This window comes from Bactrocera dorsalis, chromosome 1 (genome assembly GCF_023373825.1).
Source record: "Bactrocera dorsalis isolate Fly_Bdor chromosome 1, ASM2337382v1, whole genome shotgun sequence".
NCBI lineage: Eukaryota > Metazoa > Arthropoda > Insecta > Diptera > Tephritidae > Bactrocera > Bactrocera dorsalis.
The window spans coordinates 69,506,853-69,529,360 of NC_064303.1; the positions used below are offsets into that span (position 1 = coordinate 69,506,853).

At 36.6% G+C, this 22,508-nt stretch overlaps 1 protein-coding gene across 4 annotated transcripts in view; it reads right to left on the reverse strand.

The window, feature by feature from the left end:
* The window catches only part of LOC105233475 (homeotic protein caudal), a 128,588-nt gene extending 110,114 nt beyond the window's left edge, over positions 1–18,474 (reverse strand). Inside the window, exons 1-2 of one of the 4 annotated variants that reach the window (XM_049445970.1) lie at positions 18,199–18,467; positions 17,423–17,996 (exon numbers count right to left, since the gene is read on the reverse strand). In XM_049445970.1, coding sequence (XP_049301927.1) covers positions 17,423–17,900 — 478 coding nt within the window. In that variant the 5' untranslated portion in view covers positions 17,901–17,996; positions 18,199–18,467. Of the gene's footprint in view, positions 1–17,422 lie in introns of all 4 variants that reach the window. The other 3 variants (XM_049445969.1, XM_049445971.1, XM_049445972.1) reach the window with 3 other exon arrangements.
* Positions 18,475–22,508: the final 4,034 nt, after the last annotated feature.

Below are 22,508 nucleotides of genomic sequence, written 5' to 3' on the forward strand. Positions count from 1 at the left end.
TTTTCAAAGTGGTCGTGAGGACATAAAAGACGATTAACATGAGGGCTAATCAAAATCCGCGATCACCGGAAGTTCCATCGAAACGGTGCGTGAATTCAACAAGATTCAGCCGAAATCATTATTGGAATTCGTGGAAATGGAATTGAACGTCTCCAAAACATCGATTTATCGCATTTTGATTGAACATTTAGGCTTACGAAAGGTGTGTGCACCGTTTGTTCCGCACATATTGACTGACGACCATGCTCAGTATCGTCTCATCGACCGACGCTTGTGACGGATTATTTGACCAAAAATCACATTTTAACCATTAAAAACTCCCCGTATTCACCTGATATAGCACCGTGCGACTTTTTTCTTTTCGGAAAAATGTATTTGATCATGAAAGGAAAGCGTTATGCCGACGTAGAGGCCATTCAAAAGGCTTGCACCGCTAAAACGCTCGTTCGACATGCGTTTGGACCGTGCAAAAGCTGTATTGAAGCAGAAGAGAACTATTTTGAATGAAATAAATTGGTTTTGCCAAAAAAAACACATTTGTTCTGTTTTTTTTTAAGTCCTGTTTACTTTGGAACATACCTTGTATATCTCACTCATTGACCGATATTTTCGCTACATACATATGTGGGTAAGTTTGTAGTTGACTTGGCAGACAGCACCGAACCTTTAAGGAAAATAATGAAGAGTAAGGAGAAATTTGTTTGGGACAAAGAGCATGGGGAGGCATTTCTAGGAATAACGGCGAAAATTGCCGAAAATCGTATACTTTAACCCATAGCACAAAACGTGTTTAATTGCAGATGCTAGTCTGGTGGCCCTGTGTGTCATACTAGTGGTGAGACAAATACTTTGCGGATAATTTCATTTGCCAGTAAGTGTCTCTCATTGGCGAGAAAGAGATATTCATAAACAGAAAAGGAAAGTCTGGCCTTGGTATGGGCTGTGAAAAAAAAAATATTTTATTTGGCAGACTACACTTTGACTTAATAACCGTTCACAAGCTAGAAACCATATACAAGTATAAGCCAATCTCACGACCCCCGGCGAGGAACGAAAGATGATTGCTTAGGTTACAATCATATTGTTTCAACTATTAATCCCACGAAAGTTTCGAGAAATAATTCTGGGGCTCGCACATGAGGGACATGCAGGAATAAGTGCAGTGAAACGGAGGTTACGCGCCAAAGTTTGGTGGTAGTGGCGGAACAAATATGCTGAAAAATACGTCAAGACCTGTCAAGGTTGCCTTATAGTGTCAATGCCACCAAAGCCGAAGATATTTTCAGGATTGGGATTTCCAGAGTCACTAACGTATGACAACGGAAGACAATTAATTAGCGTTGAGTTTAAAAGTTTTTGCAATACCAACGGCATTCGGCGAATGATTACGTCCCTATACTAGCTCTAGTCTAACGATGAAGTAGAAAATATGAACAGGACCTAGTGAAATGCAAACAACGACAGCTACAAAAAGGAAATTCATAAGTTCGTTTTAATGTACAATGTGACTCCACATGGTTCCACGGGTGCTCCACCGAAAGAACTAATGTTTACCAGAGTTGTAAGACATTCAGAACCTTGTAAGGGAATTGGCAGACTCAGAAGGGAAACATAAGGATAGGCGGGGAAAAGATATAGGGAAACAGTTAACCGACAAAGCCAGGAGGGCGAGAGATATTAACATTCTATTTGCAGCCTATCAGTTTGCAACCGCATACACTTGATGTAGTCTAAGATCCCACCATAGTACGACCATCACCCATCGTATTACGGGATGAAAATAATCTATGTAACGGGTGATTTTTTTGAGGTTAGGATTTTCATGCATTAGTATTTGACAGATCACGTGGGATTTCAGACATGGTGTCAAAGAGAAAGATGCTCAGTATGCTTTGACATTTCATCATGAATAGACTTACTAACGAGCAACGCTTGCAAATCATTGAATTTTATTACCAAAATCAGTGTTCGGTTCGAAATGTGTTTCGCGCTTTTTTATCGACAAATTTTGTTCAGCGATGAGGCTCATTTCTGGTTGAATGGCTACGTAAATAAGCAAAATTGCCGCATTTGGGGTGAAGAGCAACCAGAAGCCGTTCAAGAACTGCCCATGCATCCCGAAAAATGCACTGTTTGGTGTGGTTTGTACGCTGGTGGAATCATTGGACCGTATTTTTTCAAAGATGCTGTTGGACGCAACGTTACGGTGAATGGCGATCGCTATCGTTCGATGCTAACAAACTTTTTGTTGCCAAAAATGGAAGAACTGAACTTGGTTGACATGTGGTTTCAACAAGATGGCGCTACATGCCACACAGCTCGCGATTCTATGGCCATTTTGAGGGAAAACTTCGGACAACAATTCATCTCAAGAAATGGACCCGTAAGTTGGCCACCAAGATCATGCGATTTAACGCCTTTAGACTATTTTTTGTGGGGCTACGTCAAGTCTAAAGTCTACAGAAATAAGCCAGCAACTATTCCAGCTTTGGAAGACAACATTTCCGAAGAAATTCGGGCTATTCCGGCCGAAATGCTCGAAAAAGTTGCCCAAAATTGGACTTTCCGAATGGACCACCTAAGACGCAGCCGCGGTCAACATTTAAATGAAATTATCTTCAAAAAGTAAATGTCATGAACCAATCTAACGTTTCAAATAAAGAACCGATGAGATTTTGCAAATTTTATGCGTTTTTTTTTTTTTAAAAAGTTATCAAGCTCTTAAAAAATCACCCTTTACATCTATCTACATATATAAATAAAAATGAATCGCCAAAATGTACATATCTACGCTCATAACTTTCATACGACTGAACCGAATTTGATGATTCTTTTTTTATAATGTTCGTTGAGGTTCAGAGATGGTTTCTGCGGAGAAAAAAATTCGGATAATTGCCGGAAACCCCCTAAAAACAGCCCTTTTCTTTTTTCCATACAAACGAATGAATGTTTGTTCGTTAGTAACGCTAAGAGAACGGCTGAACCAATATTGATGAAATTTTAAGAGGTTGTTCGTCGTGGATCGAGAAAGGTTTAGAAATAAAGAACCTGTATGTCTTTCATGAGGAAAAGTCGGAAAATTGAAAAAAATTCCAAAAAGTTAATTGTTTCCATACAAATTTTTTTATTCAATTTTTTTGTCTTGTTTTTCAATTATTTAAATTGTTCAAATTTGGCGTTTGCTTCAAAAATTTTTGAAAATTATTCAGTGAAAATGCTATGTGTGTTTCATACAAAGTATCAATTACAGATTGAAATTTGTTACGATGCTATGAAAAGGTCGTGCTAATATCGGTCGGCGTTTTTTTTGGCATCAACATATGTACATTAGCAGCCTAATGCACATGAACGAGTACTCCCAGGATGCGATGACATACGTACGGTATTATGGATTGCGATCAATCAGAAAGTGATCGTCACGATGTCACAGCAGGACTTTTCAAGCAACAGCTTCGATGGACATTATCTTGAAGCAACGCATATATGGTGCTGTTAGATGCTAGATGTACTCTGTTGAGTGGCAAAAGAGAGGTTTGCCGCACGCACACATTCTTCTTTGGATGGTGGAAGGTGGTTACACCAGATCAATTTGATGAAATCATTCAATCATGCAGCAATTCCTGATGCAAAGAGAAAGTGATGAAAACCTATATGGCTCATGGACCTTGCGGACACCACAATCCCGCTTCGGTTCGTATGTCTGACAATAAATGCACGAAACACTATCCACGTGCTTTTCTTTCAGAAACACAAACTGGAAATGATAGATATCCACCCTATCGGCGGCGCCCATCAGACGACAATGGCAGAACATTCAGTATTCAATTTAGAAGGGTGAATATTGAAGTTGACAACAAATGAATCGTATTATATTCACCATTATTGTCTAATTCACATTCAAAGCTCATATCAATGTTGAGTATTGCAGTTTAGTGAAATCGATAAAATACGTTTGTAAGTACGTCACCAAAGGAAGGAACATAGCGGTTATTGTTCTTGAACGATACGGTCGATACGTGAGCTGCCATAAAGCGCTTTATAGGATATTTACTTTTGCAATTCATGAACGTTTTTTGACTGTTGCGCGTCTCGCAGTTAATTTGGAGAATGGCCAAAGAGTGACATTGACGTCAACATTGACGAGTTTTTTCTCAACTTTCGTCAGTGATCTGTTTGCGAGAACATTGCTCTACTCAGAAATGCTTTGAAGAAATAGTTACGCAGAAAGAAAGGCCAACCAGTAGATTGACATCCAGGTGTGTTCTCAACTAATGCCTTGGAACAAATTAACACAATCCACCCAAAAAACGACGATTGCTTCTACCTTCGTTTGGTTTTGTATAAATGTACGTGGTTCAATTTCATTTGAGTCATTGCGTTCTGGGAATGGAATGGTGTGTACAAGTTTTGGAGAAGCAAGCCATCAATTACAATTGCTGGAACATGATAATCACTGGAATCAAACGATGGGCGATGCGATAACTACTTCGAAAGCAAATAAAGGTTGCACACTTTTCGCGATGATCATTTTGACATATCAGCCTTCAAACCCGCGTCAATTATTGGATCAATTCCGGTTGATGCTTCCGGTGGTTTAATATCAATTCTATCAGCCGTTTATCAATTCACGAAAGATGAACTTATCACGATTGTTCGGACATTAGACAAATTATAGTAACTACGATTCTTTAAGTGCACGCGCAATATTAGCTGCCAAAAATACCGATGTTGTTGACATAAACTGGAAGATTCAACGTCTTGACAATGAAGTCGACGCCGTGAATTATCCAGTGGAATTTCTAAATTCTTTGGAGAGGCTCAAAGTTGGATCTGTCATCATTTTGTTTCGCAATCTTCATGCACCGAAACTGTGTAATGGAACCCGATTGATTGTGACGCAGCTATCGAATACAAGGAGGCAGAATGCTTGAGTCTACGAATTCCTTTGAGTTCTAACGATTTACCATTTCAGTTCCAACGTCTCCCGTTTCTAATGAAAATTGCATTTGAGATGACAATCAGCAGGACACAAGGATAGTCGCATAGTATGTGCCATAAATTTGGAAATGCTATGTTTTTCACACGACCAGATATACCTGGCTCGGTCACGAGTTGGAAAACCATCTTTTTTGTACCGGAACAGAAACCAAAATAAAGCTGCGTTACATTGAAAAAAAAGTGGAATGATAAATTCTACTTTGTTTTCATTTCAAAACACATAATTTCACGCAGGACAACGGCTGCGGGGTCAGCTAGTATGTATATAAATATATTTCCGCACAAGATGACACCCCCATTTGATACTACCACTTAAAAGGTAGTAAAGCAGGAAGGAAATGTTGCGCAGATTTCCTGGCTGTAAAACATACACCAGGAATATTGATCATTTCAAAAAGATTGTGACCACAAACCCATTGAGTCCTGCAGCGCCAGTTTTCCTCGACGCCGAGTTTTTTTCTCGAACTACCTCAACATCTGAGGATCAGCAGAAGCCAACCGAGAACCTCAAACTACGTCTGGAGAAAAAGGAAGAAATGTGAAGGTCTGTACCTGAAGGTCTCATGTATGTAACGTGCCTGGAAACACGGCATTTTAGATTGATAGTATATCTGCCGCCGACCGAGCCAGACAGAGAGTTATTAATATTTTGAATAGCAAAGATATTAGTACGAATTATATAAATTATAATAAATCGGGAAATTGAAAGAGATTACAATATATAGTACATATTGTCACCTGAAATGCAAAATAACGTATCATCAAAAAATTCGAAATTGAGTATCTTGTTGATTACGCTTCACTACTTCAAATTACAAACGTAATATTACATATACATATATGTTCAACAATTTCAGGTTCTGATATAAACCAGTTTTAACAAATATTATTCTTTTTTACTCACGTTCCATTTTATTTCGTGTTTCATTCATTCCACTGTAAATTTTCGAAAATGTTGTTATGTTATTTTGCATTTCAGGTGCCGATATGTATATTGCAAAATCGACGGTGCAAATATTCACATTCTTTCTCAGCTGCGTTTCGGACCTGATGCGAAATATCGTTTCATTTTTATATATGTACATATTAAATCTTTTCAATACTTTTCCTAGCATCCATATACCCAATAGAACGATTTCGGAACTTCCTGTTGATTGTATAGTGCAAAGAGAGGGTCACGCCCCACTAACAGCACATCTTTGTGTTTAAATTATTAAAATCAGGACGATAAAAAACAATTAAATAAAACTATGACTTGAATGTAATAGCAGCTAAGAATGTCGATCAATAAGTAAGCTGTCTTAGCAATATAAAGTGAACGTATGATGTACTGATACTACATACATACATATGTATGGAGTCATGTGTAGAAGTTCAGGCAAGTAATAAAAGTTCTCTGATCGCCATTAACTTGGTGGTGGCCAGAAACGATTCTTTTACATATGGCTTAAGCAGCTCACGACTTCCGGTCTTTGACCAAGTATCCTCTGGCTAGCCTGAGAACATCCGTTTGAAGGCGAGCCGAAGTGAGAAACACCCCCATTACAGGGTTGTGCGTTGGGTTTGAGACCCGCCACGTAAAAAACGCCCTAATGAAAGATTACTATCATTCACTCCGGTTGATGAACATCTAGCCACAATCCGCATCAAAGCGTGGTTCTTCAACATATCACTAATTTGCACCCATGCTCCGACGGAAGAGAAGGTCGATGTGACCAAAGATGCCTTCTATGGGCGAAATATGGTATTTGTAGTACTAGATTCCAAAATAAAAAAAATTATCAAGCTACCTAACAGTCTCCCGATCGTAATATAAGCAACCAGATCGATCATATTGTGATAGACGGAAGACACGTCACCAGTGTTCTAGACGTGCGTAAGCTCCGAGGTCCTAACATCGACTCGGACCACTATCTTGTTGCAGCCAAGACTCGCACCCGCCTCTGTTCAGCAAAGAACGCACATCAACCAATACAAGGAAGGTTCGACGTCGCGAAGCTGCAATCACAACAGATAGCCGAACGATTTTCTACTCGGCTTGCACTCTTGCTCTCTGACAGCACGCGTCAACAACTCGGTATAGGGGAACTGTGGGACGGCATTTCAAACTCCTTACGTACAGCTGCAACAGAAATCATTGGTTTTCGGAAAATGCAAAAGAACAACAACAAGGTACGAAGAGGAGTGCCGTGTCGCAGCGGAGACAAAACAGACTGCCTACCTCGCAACGTTACGATCGACCACAACACGTGCGGGATGGGACAGATACCGAGAGTTGAAAAGGGAAGCGAGACACATTTGCAGACAGAAAAAGAAACAGGCCGAAATGCATGAGTATGAAGAGCTTGAAAAGCTGGCCGACAAGGGGTAATACTCGAAAATTCTACGAAAAAATGCGGCAGCTTACAGAAGGTTTCAAGACCGGTGCATACCCCCAAAGGGTATGCCCAGAGCATACTTAAATTATGGAGGGAACACTTCTCCAGCCTGCTGAATGGCAGTGAACGTACAACGCCAGAAGAAGGCGAACCCGATTCCCCAATCGATGACGATGGAACAGACGTTCCATTGCCCGACCATGAAGATGTTCGAATATCAATTACCCATTTACAGAACCACAAAATGGCGGGGGCCGATGGGTTGCCGGCCGAGCTATTCAAACACGGCGGCGAAGAACTGATAAGGAGCATGCATCAGCAAGTCCAACAATTGGAATTTAAGTGTGCTCTTCCCAATCCACGAAAAGGGAGATCCCACAATCTGCGCCAACTACCGTGATATGGCATAAGCCTCTTCAACATCGCGTATAAGGTTCTATCGAGCATATTGTGTGAAAGATTAAAGCCCACCGTCAACAAACTGATTGCACCCTGTCAATGTGACTTTAGACCTGGCAAATCAACGATCGAGCAGATATTCAGCATGCGCCAAATTTTGGAAAAGACCCGTGAAAGGAGAATCGACACAGACCACCTCTTCGTTGATTTCAAAGCTGCTTTCGAAAGAACGAAAAGGTGCTGTCTCTATGTCGCGATGTCTGAATTTGGTATCCCCGTAAAACTAATACGGCTGTGTAAGCTGACGTTGAGCAACACCAAAAGCTCCGTCAGGATCGGGAAGGACCTCTCCGAGCCGTTCGATACCAAACGAGGTTGCAGACAAGGCGACTCCCTATCGTGCGACTTCTTCAATCTGCTGCTGGAGAAAATAATTCGAGCTGCAGAACTTAATTGAGCAGGTACAATCTTTTAAAAGGGCGTACAGCTGCTGGCGTATGCCGATTATATTGATATCATCGGCCTCAACACCCGCGCCGTTAGTTCTGATTTCTCCAGACTGGATAAGGAAGCAAAGCAAAAGCGTCTGGTGGTGAACGAGAGCAAAACGGAAGACCTCCTGTCATCAAAGAAACAGTCGTCGCACTCGCGATTCGGCTCTGACCTCACTGTTGACAGTCGTAAAGTCGTAGATAATTTCGTCTATCAGAGGAAGAGGAAGACCTCCACTCCGTTGGAAAGAGCAGGTGGAGAAGCACCTGGCTTCCCTTGGAACCTTCAATTGACGCAACCTTGCGAAAAGAAGAAACGACTGGCGCGCTGTTTTTAACTCGGATATAACCGCGTTAGCGGTTTCTACGCCAGTAAAGAAGAAGAATATATATCTACACATATGTAATGATTTTCATTCTGAAATTAAATGAGCATACGAAAAGAGAATTCTGGGCGAATCTATACAGAAGTCAATAAGATCACAAATTTGATTGTCAACCTTTCGGTTCCTTCGGATAATGCCTATTGAATTTTTCACAACCTTCTAGGTTTTACGAAGTAAACAGTGTAAACAATAAAATAATATTTTGGAGTCTCAATCTCCAGTAGCTTGCGGTACAACTGATGTGTCGTAGATATAAAAAAAAATACAGTTATAGAAATTCGGAATATGGCCACAATATTAATGTGCTTGTACCAGCGCGGGGCCTGTAGAAAATTCTGTCAAGTGGCCCTTGGTTTGCTATAGGTTTTCAAGTTTAGGGTACTAAATAAAAGAAAACTGTTGAAAATAAACTTTTCTGGATTTATTAATGTTCCTTAATTCATTTTTAACACGTTTTAATGTAGAAAAAGAACGTTCGCCACTGCAGTTAGTGATCATGAGAGATAAGTAACTTCGGAAAGCAATTTCTAAGTTTGGGAAACATGATCCTAAATAATTATTTAATAAAAGTTTATAGTATTCCTGTTCCAGAGGCTCCTGTTTCTTGCTGTCAATATCAATAGCCACATCTGTTTTCAGTACCTCTGTGAACTGCATTAATTCGACGGCCAAGGCTGTTCTCCGATTCATCTTCGTAAGCACTGATCATACTAGAGGATATTTTCAAAATCTCTTCTGTTGTAAGAGATTTTAGCTGTCGAAATACTTCAAAAACACTCGTGATTTTATGATATGCTTTCATATGTTTAGTTAAAGTAGACAGTACGTTATCAATAATGACAATAAACACCTCAAATTCGAAACGTCGTTCAGGTGTTCGATTTTCAACAAAGTCGTCGAGTGTAGTAGAGCCACTGAAATTGTCGTATTTTGTATTTCGCTTTATTCGTCGATGTCTGTTGCTGGTATTCTTCACAGTAGGTCAGATCTTTGACTCTTGCCTCAATATCTGAAAAAGTGGATGGCATTGCTTGGACGTAGCCATATAATGATTCATAAAGGGCGCATCCCTTTATTATGGTCTTGATCAGACGACTACAGCGAAGCACTAGTCGTCTAACTTATTCATTGTTGAAAGTAGTCCGTAAGCTTTATTAAGGCAGTCCGCTTTTTAATCCAAGTTATTGAAAATGTCTTCCAATACTTGCTTAGTGGTGATAAAACCACATGAAAGTGCTTTCGTTGCATCAGCTCGGGCTGACCACCTAGTTTCCGATAACCGTTTCAAAATGGGAATTTTTGAAGTATAATCTTTAATTGCGTTCGTAAGACGACCCCATCGATAGGTAGAAGCAGAAAAAAAATGTATAGAGGTTTTCAATGAAATCGATAAAAAGTAACGTAAAATTTAATGAATATGCAAGACAGGGAATGTATTCTGTATACTTATTTATTTTCTCAATTCAGGCTTGTAAGCTGATGTACTATATTTCCACTTATGTTGCTGGCACTATAATAGCTTAGCCCACGACAACCTTTGATATTAATGCCACTCTCACTCAAGAAATCTAGTAAACTTTGAGCGAGTTGTTCAGCAGAATGACCTTCCATGTCCAAGAATTTAACAAATCATTCCACTGGTCCAGATGGCAGAACATGACTTGAGACTCTGAAACACCTTGCTCTTAAGGCTGGACTGAACGAAAAATTTTTGCACTGTTAAGAGGTCAGCGTTATGATATAAAATAATGTTTTTTTTATAATATGGAAGGTCACAAAAATATCGTTAAACAGTAATTTTCAATAAAAATATTGTAAAAATTTAATAATTATACATATTTTCTTTTGACGGCCATGTAGCATACAAAATTTAGAGATAGTCGATAATAAAATCAGCAGAAATTTAACTTTATTTTGATATACACACGTAATTAATAACTAATTTATATAATAGCTATAAGATTTTCTGCAAATCAAACTTAAGAGCATTTTTGTTACAGATTCTTATAAATTTTCATTTGATAAATTTTTTAAGTATTTCATTTTAAATTTTTGTAATCAAATAAATATTTGTGTTCTTATATTTTTTTACGCTCTTGCAAAATTTTTCTACATAGTTTTCTTCACCTGACGGTTGTTTGTATCATCTAAAAGTAATCGAGTTAGATATTGGGTTATATATGTACTATATACCTATAAATTAATAGAATAATGAGACGAGTTGAAATCAGAGTGACGGTCTATCCGTCCGTCTATCCTTACATGCAAACTATAACTTGAGTAAAAATTAAAATATTTTAATGCAACTTGGTACAAGTGTCCAGCTCAAAATGTAAGGACGAGTTCATAGACGGGCGTAATCGGAATACTGTTACGCCCACAAGACTATATTAATCGAAAACTAATACCATAACTAACTAACTACAATGTTGTTATTAAAAACAACGAAATAGATGAAACCGGATTATAATCCTGCCCCATATAACATGTTTGTTAAATTCTACTAAAAGTGCGGTAAATCAATAATTAATTGCGCCAGAGGCATTAAAAGGATGATGCAAGAGGCCTCTATAGGAGGCAGTATCAGAATTGTATGATGGGCGTGGTACCGGCCACATTGAGGTGAAATCACATATCTCTACCAATAGGTGCAATCAGACCACGCCTACTTCCCATACAACACAAATCGGACCAAACTTTGCTCAAGCGTGCCTTTGCCATCCCACACCTACCCACTGCCAGTTACTAATTTATCGGACACTCTGTGAGTTATATTATTGCAATTCAGAAAGAGTCGCTTCTGATAAAAATATGCTGTAATGGGTTGAATCGGATCAATAATTCCTTTAGCCCCATAGAGGTTAAGTAAGGTTAGGATATATTGACTTTCTCGCCTATAAGTCTTTTGTAACACCGGATGGAAGTTTTTTATTAATACGAGCTGAAGTTTACGTCGCTCAGGACGTCAACGGTTTTTGGGAAATTTAGTAAAGACTTGATAAGAGCAACGAGCCGTAGTATTCACTCCAGCGATTTCCTGTATGAGATTTAATAGAATTTAATAGAAATACCAAAGCACCGTAAAGTAAGATTGTCTTGACTACTCTTGTCTAACACCAGTGCATAAGAACTTGTAATAGGCCCCACGTTGACCTCAACATACATACATACATACGTAGAAGGCACCACTATCCTTTCTTCCACATTGAGATTCCACGTCAGTTTTCTGTCCAAAATAACTAGTAGTAGTGGTTAACTCATCCCCGTTAATCCTCGGCGTTTTTCATGGCGGGATCTTTTACCTCATTGTAAAAAGTACCGTATCCGTTTTATCAGCATTTGCCTGTAGGTTAACCAATGTTGTCCATTGGTGTAATATATGATTATTCATCGCGCTATTGCGATGTATCTCCATAGGCTATCAGTTTGGGTGCATTTTCTTAAAATTTACTCAGAAGCTGATTTGCTACAAGTGACCACAGGAGAGGTAAAAATACACCCCCTGAGGAGTTCCTGTTCGCGATAATTTGAGCAATCTGGCCCCATAAAGCTAATGAATAATTTTCGAACTTCCGGTTAACTTTATACCGCATATATCGGGAAATATGTGAGTTATCTTAATGAAATTTAGGGAGCGTGTTTTCTAATAACCGTGCATTCTCGTGCCTAAAATTCATAAAATCGAGTGAAAACTTGCCCTAAACCACATATAACTAACCTATATAACTAACAACCTATAATCTTATGCACCTGAGTAAACAGCGTCGTCAATACCAACTGTTAGGGATGTCGGAAATGGAATAAAGTATCGATATATATTGTATCGGTCATTTTTGAATATATCAATATCGACATTGATATTTTTATTTAAAAATATCGATATATCGGTATGATATGAAAAAAAAATATTTGGCCTAATCTTCTTTAATCATCTTACCTTACTAGATAAATACTAACCAATAGACATAATTTTTAATAAATCAAGAACAACAATGAAAACATTAATTATTTATTAATCAAACCAATATTTATCTGATACAGACATTAGAAAAACTCTTTGATTTACGTGCTCGGCTGTAAGCCGACTTCTGTTATTGGGTACTGCGAGATTCACAGCAGATGTCACTCTCTCCGAGGAAACCGAGGACGCAGGCGATATCAAATACTTTAGAGCTATGTCGGTAAAATGACGACAATGAATTTTGTTGGATTCTCTTTTCTGGGTATTATAGGCTGATCTAGATATTGCTTTAGTTCGCTAGGCATGCCATCACTGGTTGAAGTTGAAAGTAAAGAGTTTGCTGAAGCTGCAGCAATATCTATCCTAATTTTTTCATGTCCGAATGGCGCACTGTTGTTTTCCATATTCACTGTTTTTTACTCCTATGTTGTAAAAATGAAGATTACTTTTATTAAAGCCAACACTTGTACTTATTATTTATTGAAGCTAATTTTTGAACACTTGCACTCTTCTTGGCGTCTGAACAATAAGTGACGCTTCTAGAAACTACGAATTAAGTATTCAGTTGAAACTGTGAATTTCTAAGAAGAATAATTGACGAACAGTGTGCCCACAATCCTTTTGTAAAAAAACGCGGGAAAAGATGTTTTCTTTTTCTGCTCTTTCGCCTGTTGAGTGAAGTTGGGGCGGGTGATATTCCTCTGCATTACGCTTCTATTACTTTATGTAATTAGTTGGAGTAATGCAGAGGAGTATTTGTTTGGATTAAACAGTTAGTATAAAAAAGGATTTAGAATTTTTTGATCATAAAAATATCGTTTTTATACCTTTTCAATACTTATAATTTATATCGATACCTCGATATATCGAAACAATAAATATCGCTCAAAAATATTGTTACATTGAAAAAATTATATCGATATATCGATGTATCGATATTTTTCCGACAACCCTACCAACTGTAACTTGGCGATATGTTACTGATCAATGACCGAAACGCTTAAGGGCTTAATACGTTTAGCCTAAGAGTCAATCTTACTAACACAAATCACATATTTATCATAAAAGTGATATAAATGCCATATAAGATCAATGAAAAAGCGAAATGTAATATATTGATCACGAGATAAAGTAACAGGGTTTCAAATTGATACAGTAAGAGTATAAGATAACGACGAAATATGCACCAATTTGGTTCATTATCAAGGCTAAACAACATTATCTTTAAGAATCTGAAGAAATATGTACTCTTAAATTTTTTTCTATATTTTTGCTTAATTTATAATAAGCTATATGTATATCGGTTCATTCTCTTTTCCTAATTATACTTTCTATCTTAATTTGTTGCACAGTTATAGCACATTAGGTTCTATCGAGATGTGTGAAAGATTGAAGTGTGGCTTGCAAAATCAACAACTGACCTGGTATTCACCATTCGTCAAAACTTGGAAAAGATTTCAAACCTGCTAGGGAAGGACCTCTTCGAGTCGTTCGATACCAAACCAGGTTTCGTGTGACGTAATTTATGGATGGCCCCTAATGGGGTACAAGATATCGAAGTATGGAGAGACATCTACAGTTAAAACTTGTTAAGACTAATTTTAATCTTCATATTCACAATAAAGTCAAAGCTTAAGATCTTCTTAGCACAAAAGTCGAACCAAGCAGTGGGACAACAAAGTTATATGCTCCCAGATTTTCCCGTTTCAGTTAGATTAGTAAAACCCTTATCTACAATGAACAAATATGCTATTTCAGTTGTCAGTTCAATCTTTCGGAAGCTTAGTCTAAGTTTTGAGTACTGGAACTTATTACGTGAAATCTAACTGTCTCACCTACAAAATCCATAACGAATATTTTTTACGCCGATAATACTTATACTATAAAGATTGCGCTTAATGTCAACAAATAAGATGTTTATTATTCGCCATATCTCTGCTTTGACATCTGTGTGTGAAAACCTTTTGTTAAATAATTTTCTTATAAAGCAGCAACATACTCGTACATACTAGTTATCGGGTTGAATTTTATTCAAGAGAGGAAGGGAATACCTTATTAAAGTGGTTAAGCATTATCATTAATTTTGTCAAATCTTGTTCTACTTAAATTATAAACTATTGTAAAACATGTATAAGTAAATTTTATTTATTTATGGGTTTTAAAAACTTAGGGATTCAGATAAATTTTAATAACGGGTGATTTTTTTGAGGTTAGGATTTTCATGCATTAGTATTTGACAGATCACGTGGGATTTCAGACATGGTGTCAAAGAGAAAGATGCTCAGTATGCTTTGACATTTCATCATGAATAGACTTACTAACGATCAACGCTTGCAAATCATTGAATTTTATTACCAAAATCAGTGTTCGGTTCGAAATGTGTTTCGCGCGCGTGTTTTGTTCAGCGATGAGGCTCATTTCTGGTTGAATGGCTACGTAAATAAGCAAAATTGCCGCATTTGGGGTGAAGAGCAACCAGAAGCCGTTCAAGAACTGCCCATGCATCCCGAAAAATGCACTGTTTGGTGTGGTTTGTACGCTGGTGGAATCATTGGACCGTATTTTTTCAAAGATGCTGTTGGACGCAACGTTACGGTGAATGGCGATCGCTATCGTTCGATGCTAACAAACTTTTTATTGCCAAAAATGGAAGAACTGAACTTGGTTGACATGTGGTTTCAACAAGATGGCGCTACATGCCACACAGCTCGCGATTCTATGGCCATTTTGAGGGAAAACTTCGGACAACAATTCATCTCAAGAAATGGACCCGTAAGTTGGCCACCAAGATCATGCGATTTAACGCCTTTAGACTATTTTTTGTGGGGCTACGTCAAGTCTAAAGTCTACAGAAATAAGCCAGCAACTATTCCAGCTTTGGAAGACAACATTTCCGAAGAAATTCGGGCTATTCCGGCCGAAATGCTCGAAAAAGTTGCCCAAAATTGGACTTTCCGAATGGACCACCTAAGACGCAGCCGCGGTCAACATTTAAATGAAATTATCTTCAAAAAGTAAATGTCATGAACCAATCTAACGTTTCAAATAAAGAACCGATGAGATTTTGCAAATTTTATGCGTTTTTTTTTAAAAAGCTAGCAGTTATCAAGCTCTTAAAAAATCACCCTTTAGTTTACCTAAAACATTAGGCATGGACTCTGCTCAAATATTTTTTGCGAGGAATCATTTATGCAGTTTCAAGGTTTTAGGTATTTTAGCCTTGATCACTTAAAAAAGTTAGGAAGTAAGTGTTGAGTTGTCTTCGCCTCGTCTTGACGATCAAAGTGGCTGCAGTAGTTAAACTGCTATCTTGATTGCGGCAACCTCAGTTTGAAAAACGTTACAATAGTCAGGAAGCCTGAATAGCTCCCGTCAGTAGACTCACCTACAAACCTTCTGCCCCAGCCTGTCCCTCTGCTCCAATATGATTTACTCGTATATCTCCTAGTGAATAAAACCAGTTTGGTTGTACTTATGTTAATGGCAAGGGCATTTCCAAAAGTCAAGTTTTTTATGACTCTAAGGGATATCTCAGATATATTTCATGCAAGGTATAAAAGGACATTTCCTTGACCATGAGATACGAGTGCAAATAAAATTAAACAAGACATCCGACAAATAATAATACAAAACTTTGAAATCAAAAATTTTATTATCATATTCAGTATTTGAATATTAAAGGAAGTGTGCATTAACATACTCTTTAATTTACTTATTATGTTATAGATATAAATTATAGGTACAATTAATTGAATTAATGAAGAAACTTGTAAGTTTCGAAATAAAACAGTATTAAAAAATCGCTGTGCCGAAATAACATTTAAGTTCATAAAATAAATATTATAAGAGAAATTTAAAGGGAATATAAATTAAAACAATAACTACTTAATAAGGAAGGAGTATGATAAATTCGGATGCCACACTATTTATTTTTCTGCAATTCGTAAGATTTTAATGTCTTGAAATATTTAAAACAAAAAGTCTTTCACAAGAATTAAACATTTATTATTAGGCAAAATAGTGATTCCATTCCTATCATATTTTGTATCTTATCATTGACCAACTGTTTCATAACTATGTTTTATTCTATGGTATATTCGAAATACTTATAATAATATGGTACATGTAGGTAGGTTTGGGCCATCTGGAAGTACTGATTCTTTCAAATTTTAGTATCAGACTACATTAATTGGGAAGGATGTCATCTTCCTAAATCTTTGAAAAAGAAAAAAAATTTTGCAGTTTAAAATTCAGCCACATGGGGAATTTTCGTTATTCAGTCTGATAACGATATTGAATTCATATGCAATATTTATTATTAAGTTTAGCTGACATCTGAAAATATTTCAAACTTTTAGAAGTTGCTATAGTGTACAATGTTAACATTAAAGCGGGAATACATACGTTTCTTTGTATCAAATTACTGTTTTGTGTCTTAATATGTGGGATTGGCAAACTTTTGAATCCTCTCGCCTGTAATAGCAACCTTATAGTACCAAGAAATATGTGTATCAAGATATCTTAATTTTTATTCGGGTTGCAGCTTTCAAAGACGGACGGACAGACAGTACACATTTTTGGTGATACAAACAACCGTTAGGGGAACTAAACTTTTATACTCTGTGGCAACATGTTGTGCGAGTATACAACAAAAAGATTGCCTTTGCTCTGGCAACAATAGCTAAATGTAATTGATAAGCTAAATATATAAATTTGTTATATATAAATTTCACAATAAATTAATTAGATTGCGTGTATTGGTCATAGGTTATTTCATATGAAATGTATTTTTATGAGTAAAATACTCACCAGGAGCCGGTTGAGTGGGATACGAAGGTTTTTTCATCCATTCGTAATACTGCGTCTTTACAGGAGATGTATGGTTATTATAGGCGGAATTTACACCAGTTATAGTACTATTTGAAGAATTTTGAACTGAATTCGTTGATAAGGAAACATCGGGACTGGTGGCATTACTCCCCGATGTTACTAAAGTGGGAGATGGCACCCCATCGGTGATATGAAGATCATTACGTCTGGATTCATTTATTCCAACAAGCTCAACTGTAGATGGACCACTAGAATTAGTACTTCGACAAGAACTTGCACTGTTGCCTATTACAGTGCCATCATTTGATTCATTGATAAGTTGTTGCACATTTGTACTTTGTAATAAGTTGTCAGTTGTCGATAATGGAGAATGCCACTCTGCGGTAGAACCACCAGTTGGATGAAACATGTGATGTGTATTATAATATACTTGATGATGGTTATGTGATGATTCCATTTCGTTCAGTAGTTGATGATTTGCTGACGTAGAATAATTTGCCGTCCACTGCCATGGTTGTGCAGGCGGATAATTCAAAGTAGTTGGATTATGTTTCTGGGAATAACTCATTGGATTGTAGTATGAAACCATTTTGCTACTTGTTTTGCAAAAAAATACTTTCAAATATTTACACAATAAACCGGATATAGTTTAAATAAATTTTTTATGTTATACTATTTTTTATTACACCTACGTGTGCATATTTAGGCAACTTTCAAATCCATATATGCAACGTTATTTATACACTAGCACTTACAACAAGAACTTATTAGAAGTATGATTATTTTAATCACCATTCAATGTGAGAACACTTCGATATAAATAAAACACAAGGTACATTGTATTTTGTAAATATATTATGTAAAGATCAGTTAATAATTAATTAACTTGATTAATTTATATAAAAAATGTAAAGAGCACTAAAAACGTGCATACGCCAAGTTCTTTGAAGCTTTAACAAAATTAACTGTTTATTATAATAGAAGGTAGCCCATATATTCCGTTGCCTGCTTTAAAACTACAGGTGCCATTTTTAATTCCACTAACATCTACCATTCATTTAAATGCCACCAATGAGATTAAAGACAATGTAGATATACAGAGATTAAAACACCTACAGTGCTTCTTTTCTACCAAAACTTTTACTTCTACTTGGGAGCTCCTAGCATTTCAAGTTTAGCTATCCTTGTCGTTCGCGTTAGGTAAAACTCGATTGGCTGTTGTAAACCACACCCTCATACAATTGCTTTTGCTATTGGCTTGAATTTGAGGCTATAAATAACATATTATGTGTTCACAATTAGGTCCACTGCATGGTGAATAGAATCGCTAGCGATCAATTCTAAAATAGGCGTTACATAATAGTGAAAACGGACAAATTGTTTCGCCAATTGCTATCAATAATTAAATATTTACCTACACACAAATAGATACGTAATGCTTATATGTACCTGAGAGATGATAAACAAAAAGGGCCGAAAAAAAAACATTTTAAACCTATCAAGTTTCTATTTTATTTACATTTTTTTTATTTTCCTACAAAATTTATGTGATAAATTATAATTTCAATATTAAAAGTATTTATATCTAGTTATGCATATACTAGTTATGTACATACATATGTATGTATATATGTATGTATATATATTTGATAATAACTTTTAAAATTTTATGCGAATAACTCAATGATTATATCAATAAACAATATAAGAATTATTAATAATAAAAACATACATAGTCATATAAAATGTATGTATGCTGTAAATGGAATATACATACATATGTACCTATACTACGCCGGTTTAGTTTAAACACATTAGAACATTAAAATTGAACGCAGATAAAAATAAACTCTCCTAATCTAAAATTGAGATCAACGTTATATAAAATTACATTTTTTACAATAAATAAAAAATGGACTTATTTAACAAATAAAGATGGACGAAACACTATCTTTGTATGCAAAGAAATGACATGCGAATATATCATATCTATACCAAAAATTGTGTGTATACATAAATGTACATAGTTGTATGTTTCTTATATAATATATTATGTACAATTTGAAAATATGCATTTGTTGTTTAATGTGAACATTGTGATTTAATGAAACTTATAGTCAATTTTTAGAGGTGCAATAGTATAATAAGAGACAGTGGCGGATCCAGAAAAAATTTTTGGGGGTTTGTTTTACGAAAAGTTGTATTACTCAACGTATTTTTAATATAGCAGTTCCCTCGCGAAAATTCAGTTATTATAGGACACGTTTTGTCTTGTGCACAAAAATGGGTATAAGGATAGTTGAATTGCGAAAAATCATATTATACTGTTGAAAAGAATGAGTTAATTATGCAACTTGAAAATAATTATGCACGTGATAATGAGGAGCTTAAAAAGTTGACCATGTACTACGTAAAATGGTGTGCAGGCGCAGGTGCATAATAATGCGCATGATATATGATATATGCGCTCAACTGAATAGGTTCATGATCTCAGAGGTAGAAATTTATCTATAATTCCTAAACCAGTTTTCCGATTTGCATAATTTTTTTTCCTTAATTCTTAAATCATATTAAAATAAAATGGTGAAGAAAGTTTTTCAAAAGCATATTATTTATTCCTTATTTATTTATTCTTCTGAAAGGTTAACAAAATCAATGATTTTTTTTTTCGTTCATCTGAATAGGTTCAACCTAAAAAAATTAAAATTATATAAGTAACTTAAGATAATTTTCATATTTTTGGCACTTAGCTTATACTTAAGAGCATTTCTAAAGTATTTTTTAATAACTTTAATAATGAGTGAATCCGCCGTTTTTCGATATAACTTCATATAAACGATCGGGAAGCGAGCTATACAAATTTTGCAGTATTTGCAGCGAAATTGTTGTCCAGGCCGTTTTAATTGCCGCAACTAAAGTTGTTTTGCAATCAAATTGCCTGCCTCCTTCATATACCTTGCGCGATAGCAACCCCCATACGTTTTCCATTATATTAAGGTCAGGTGAATAAGGGGGCCACTCGAGCAAGTCCACATTTTGAGCCTTAATCCACTCTTTTACCACCCTAGCTGTATGAATAGGAGCGTTATCGTGCTGGTAAGTCCATTTAATAATGTGAAAAATATTGGAATAATGAGGAAACGCAGTCTGTACGATAGATTTGTAGGTTTCCGCGTTCATTTTGGAAGTAACAAATTGAAGGTCGCAAGTGCCAAAGACTGATACCGACCCCCACACCATTACGCCTCCCTCACAGCTATGGCGACGGCTCAGAAAGTGCTCTTACTTTCGAAAATCGTGATAATAGTAGTTGTAGCCATCAGGGCCGTCTAAATTATTTTTTTTCGTCGGAAAAAACCACCTTTTGCCATTCGCTCGTCCAGCTCATGTGCTTGCGCCCAAAGAGCAGTCGTAAAGCTTTACGTGCATCATTTAACGGTGGTTTTTTTTTAAGTTTCATTCGTTTTAGATGATCAGCCGACGAAATCACACGTTTAACTGTAGACACACTGGCTGTAACACCGCAAATTTCTTTAATTTTGGGTGCTGAGAGATGCGAATTGGACGCACCTCACACAATATGCCTCCTGTCTGCCGCAGAGGTGGCGTGTTTGACTCCGCCTTTCATGTTTTTGCCATATTCTACTTTGTTTCTCAAAAAGTTACTCACAACATTTTGGCTTCGACCAATTTTTTGAGCGATTTTGCGATGGCTAAGGCCACTTTCACGATAGGCTTCGATTTGGCCTCTTTCATACTCGGATAATTGTTCTCCGCGTCCCATTTTTCATTTAATTTAAAGAAAATATATGAAATAAAAAATTTGTATCAAAAATGTGTCGCCACAACGCCAAGTTTAATCGTAAACTAAAAATCTTTCAGCTGAACCTATTCAGTTGAACCAAAAAATTGCTCAGAAATAAGCGATATAAATAGCAAAACAGAATATGCAAAGTAACGGTACTTAGCAAACGGTTCTTTACTAGCGCACACTGATTGGCACATATATAAAGTCAAAACGTTTTTAAAAAATCATGCGTACGATCAATATGTGATGCAAAAATCACGAAAATGCAAGCGAATTTATTTGAACCTATTCAGTTGATCGGCAGTGCATTACTAAAAAAGAACATGTTGATGAATATTTTCGCAACCAAGCTTCTTTCGTAATATTATTTTTCTCTGAGTTTAGGGGGTGTTTTAACACCAACCCCAAACCAAATTCGAGATGGTATGTGAGAATCTTGTGGGAGCCGGTGGAAAAATTGGGCACTTTTTGGACTTTTCGGCTATATTAATTGCGTAAATGGGTGAAATCGGACTATAACTACGCCTACTTCCCATATAACACAATTTTAAACTCCATTTGATTATTTTACTTTCCAATACACAAATCAAGAAGATATTAATATAGCGAGATAAACCTTGTCAGGAATGATTATCTTAATGTTTGCCACAGTATGAACAAAATTTGGCCGAATTCAACTAAAAAATAATATAATATGTTTTACTCATAACAGTGCATCTTTGAGAACAATAAATAAATTCAGGCGAAAACTTGGCCTAGCCCCTATAGATTAATATCAGTATTTTCGAACATCCGGCTGTCTTTACTCTATGTGATTGGTTCTTTAGTATGAGGCATGTTATACGAGGTTTGACAATTAAGTAATGAGACTGATTTGATTGCCACGCTTGTGGTAAACCTGTGACCTTGAAATTCCTTTTATCTTTTTCCTCCCCTCTCCATTGATAATATGCACCATCGCTCTAGCTTGTTTAGTTCGCCTGCTGCGTCAAGTTGAGTAGACGTGTGTTTGGAGTGCTCGTCGTGGTCAAAGGAACCCATTTTGAGTTGATTATGGACATCCAGCCGTCTGTGACGAAGGTACTCGCGGACATCCCAGTCGAAGCGTTCCAGAAATGTTACGAAGCATGGAAAACGCGCTGGAATCTCTGTATAGCTGCCCAAGGGGATGTCAGAGTTGTAGAAACATTTTCAAATGTACGGTTTTTATGGAATTAGTCTCATTACTTAATTGTCATACCTCGTAGTATGTGTTAT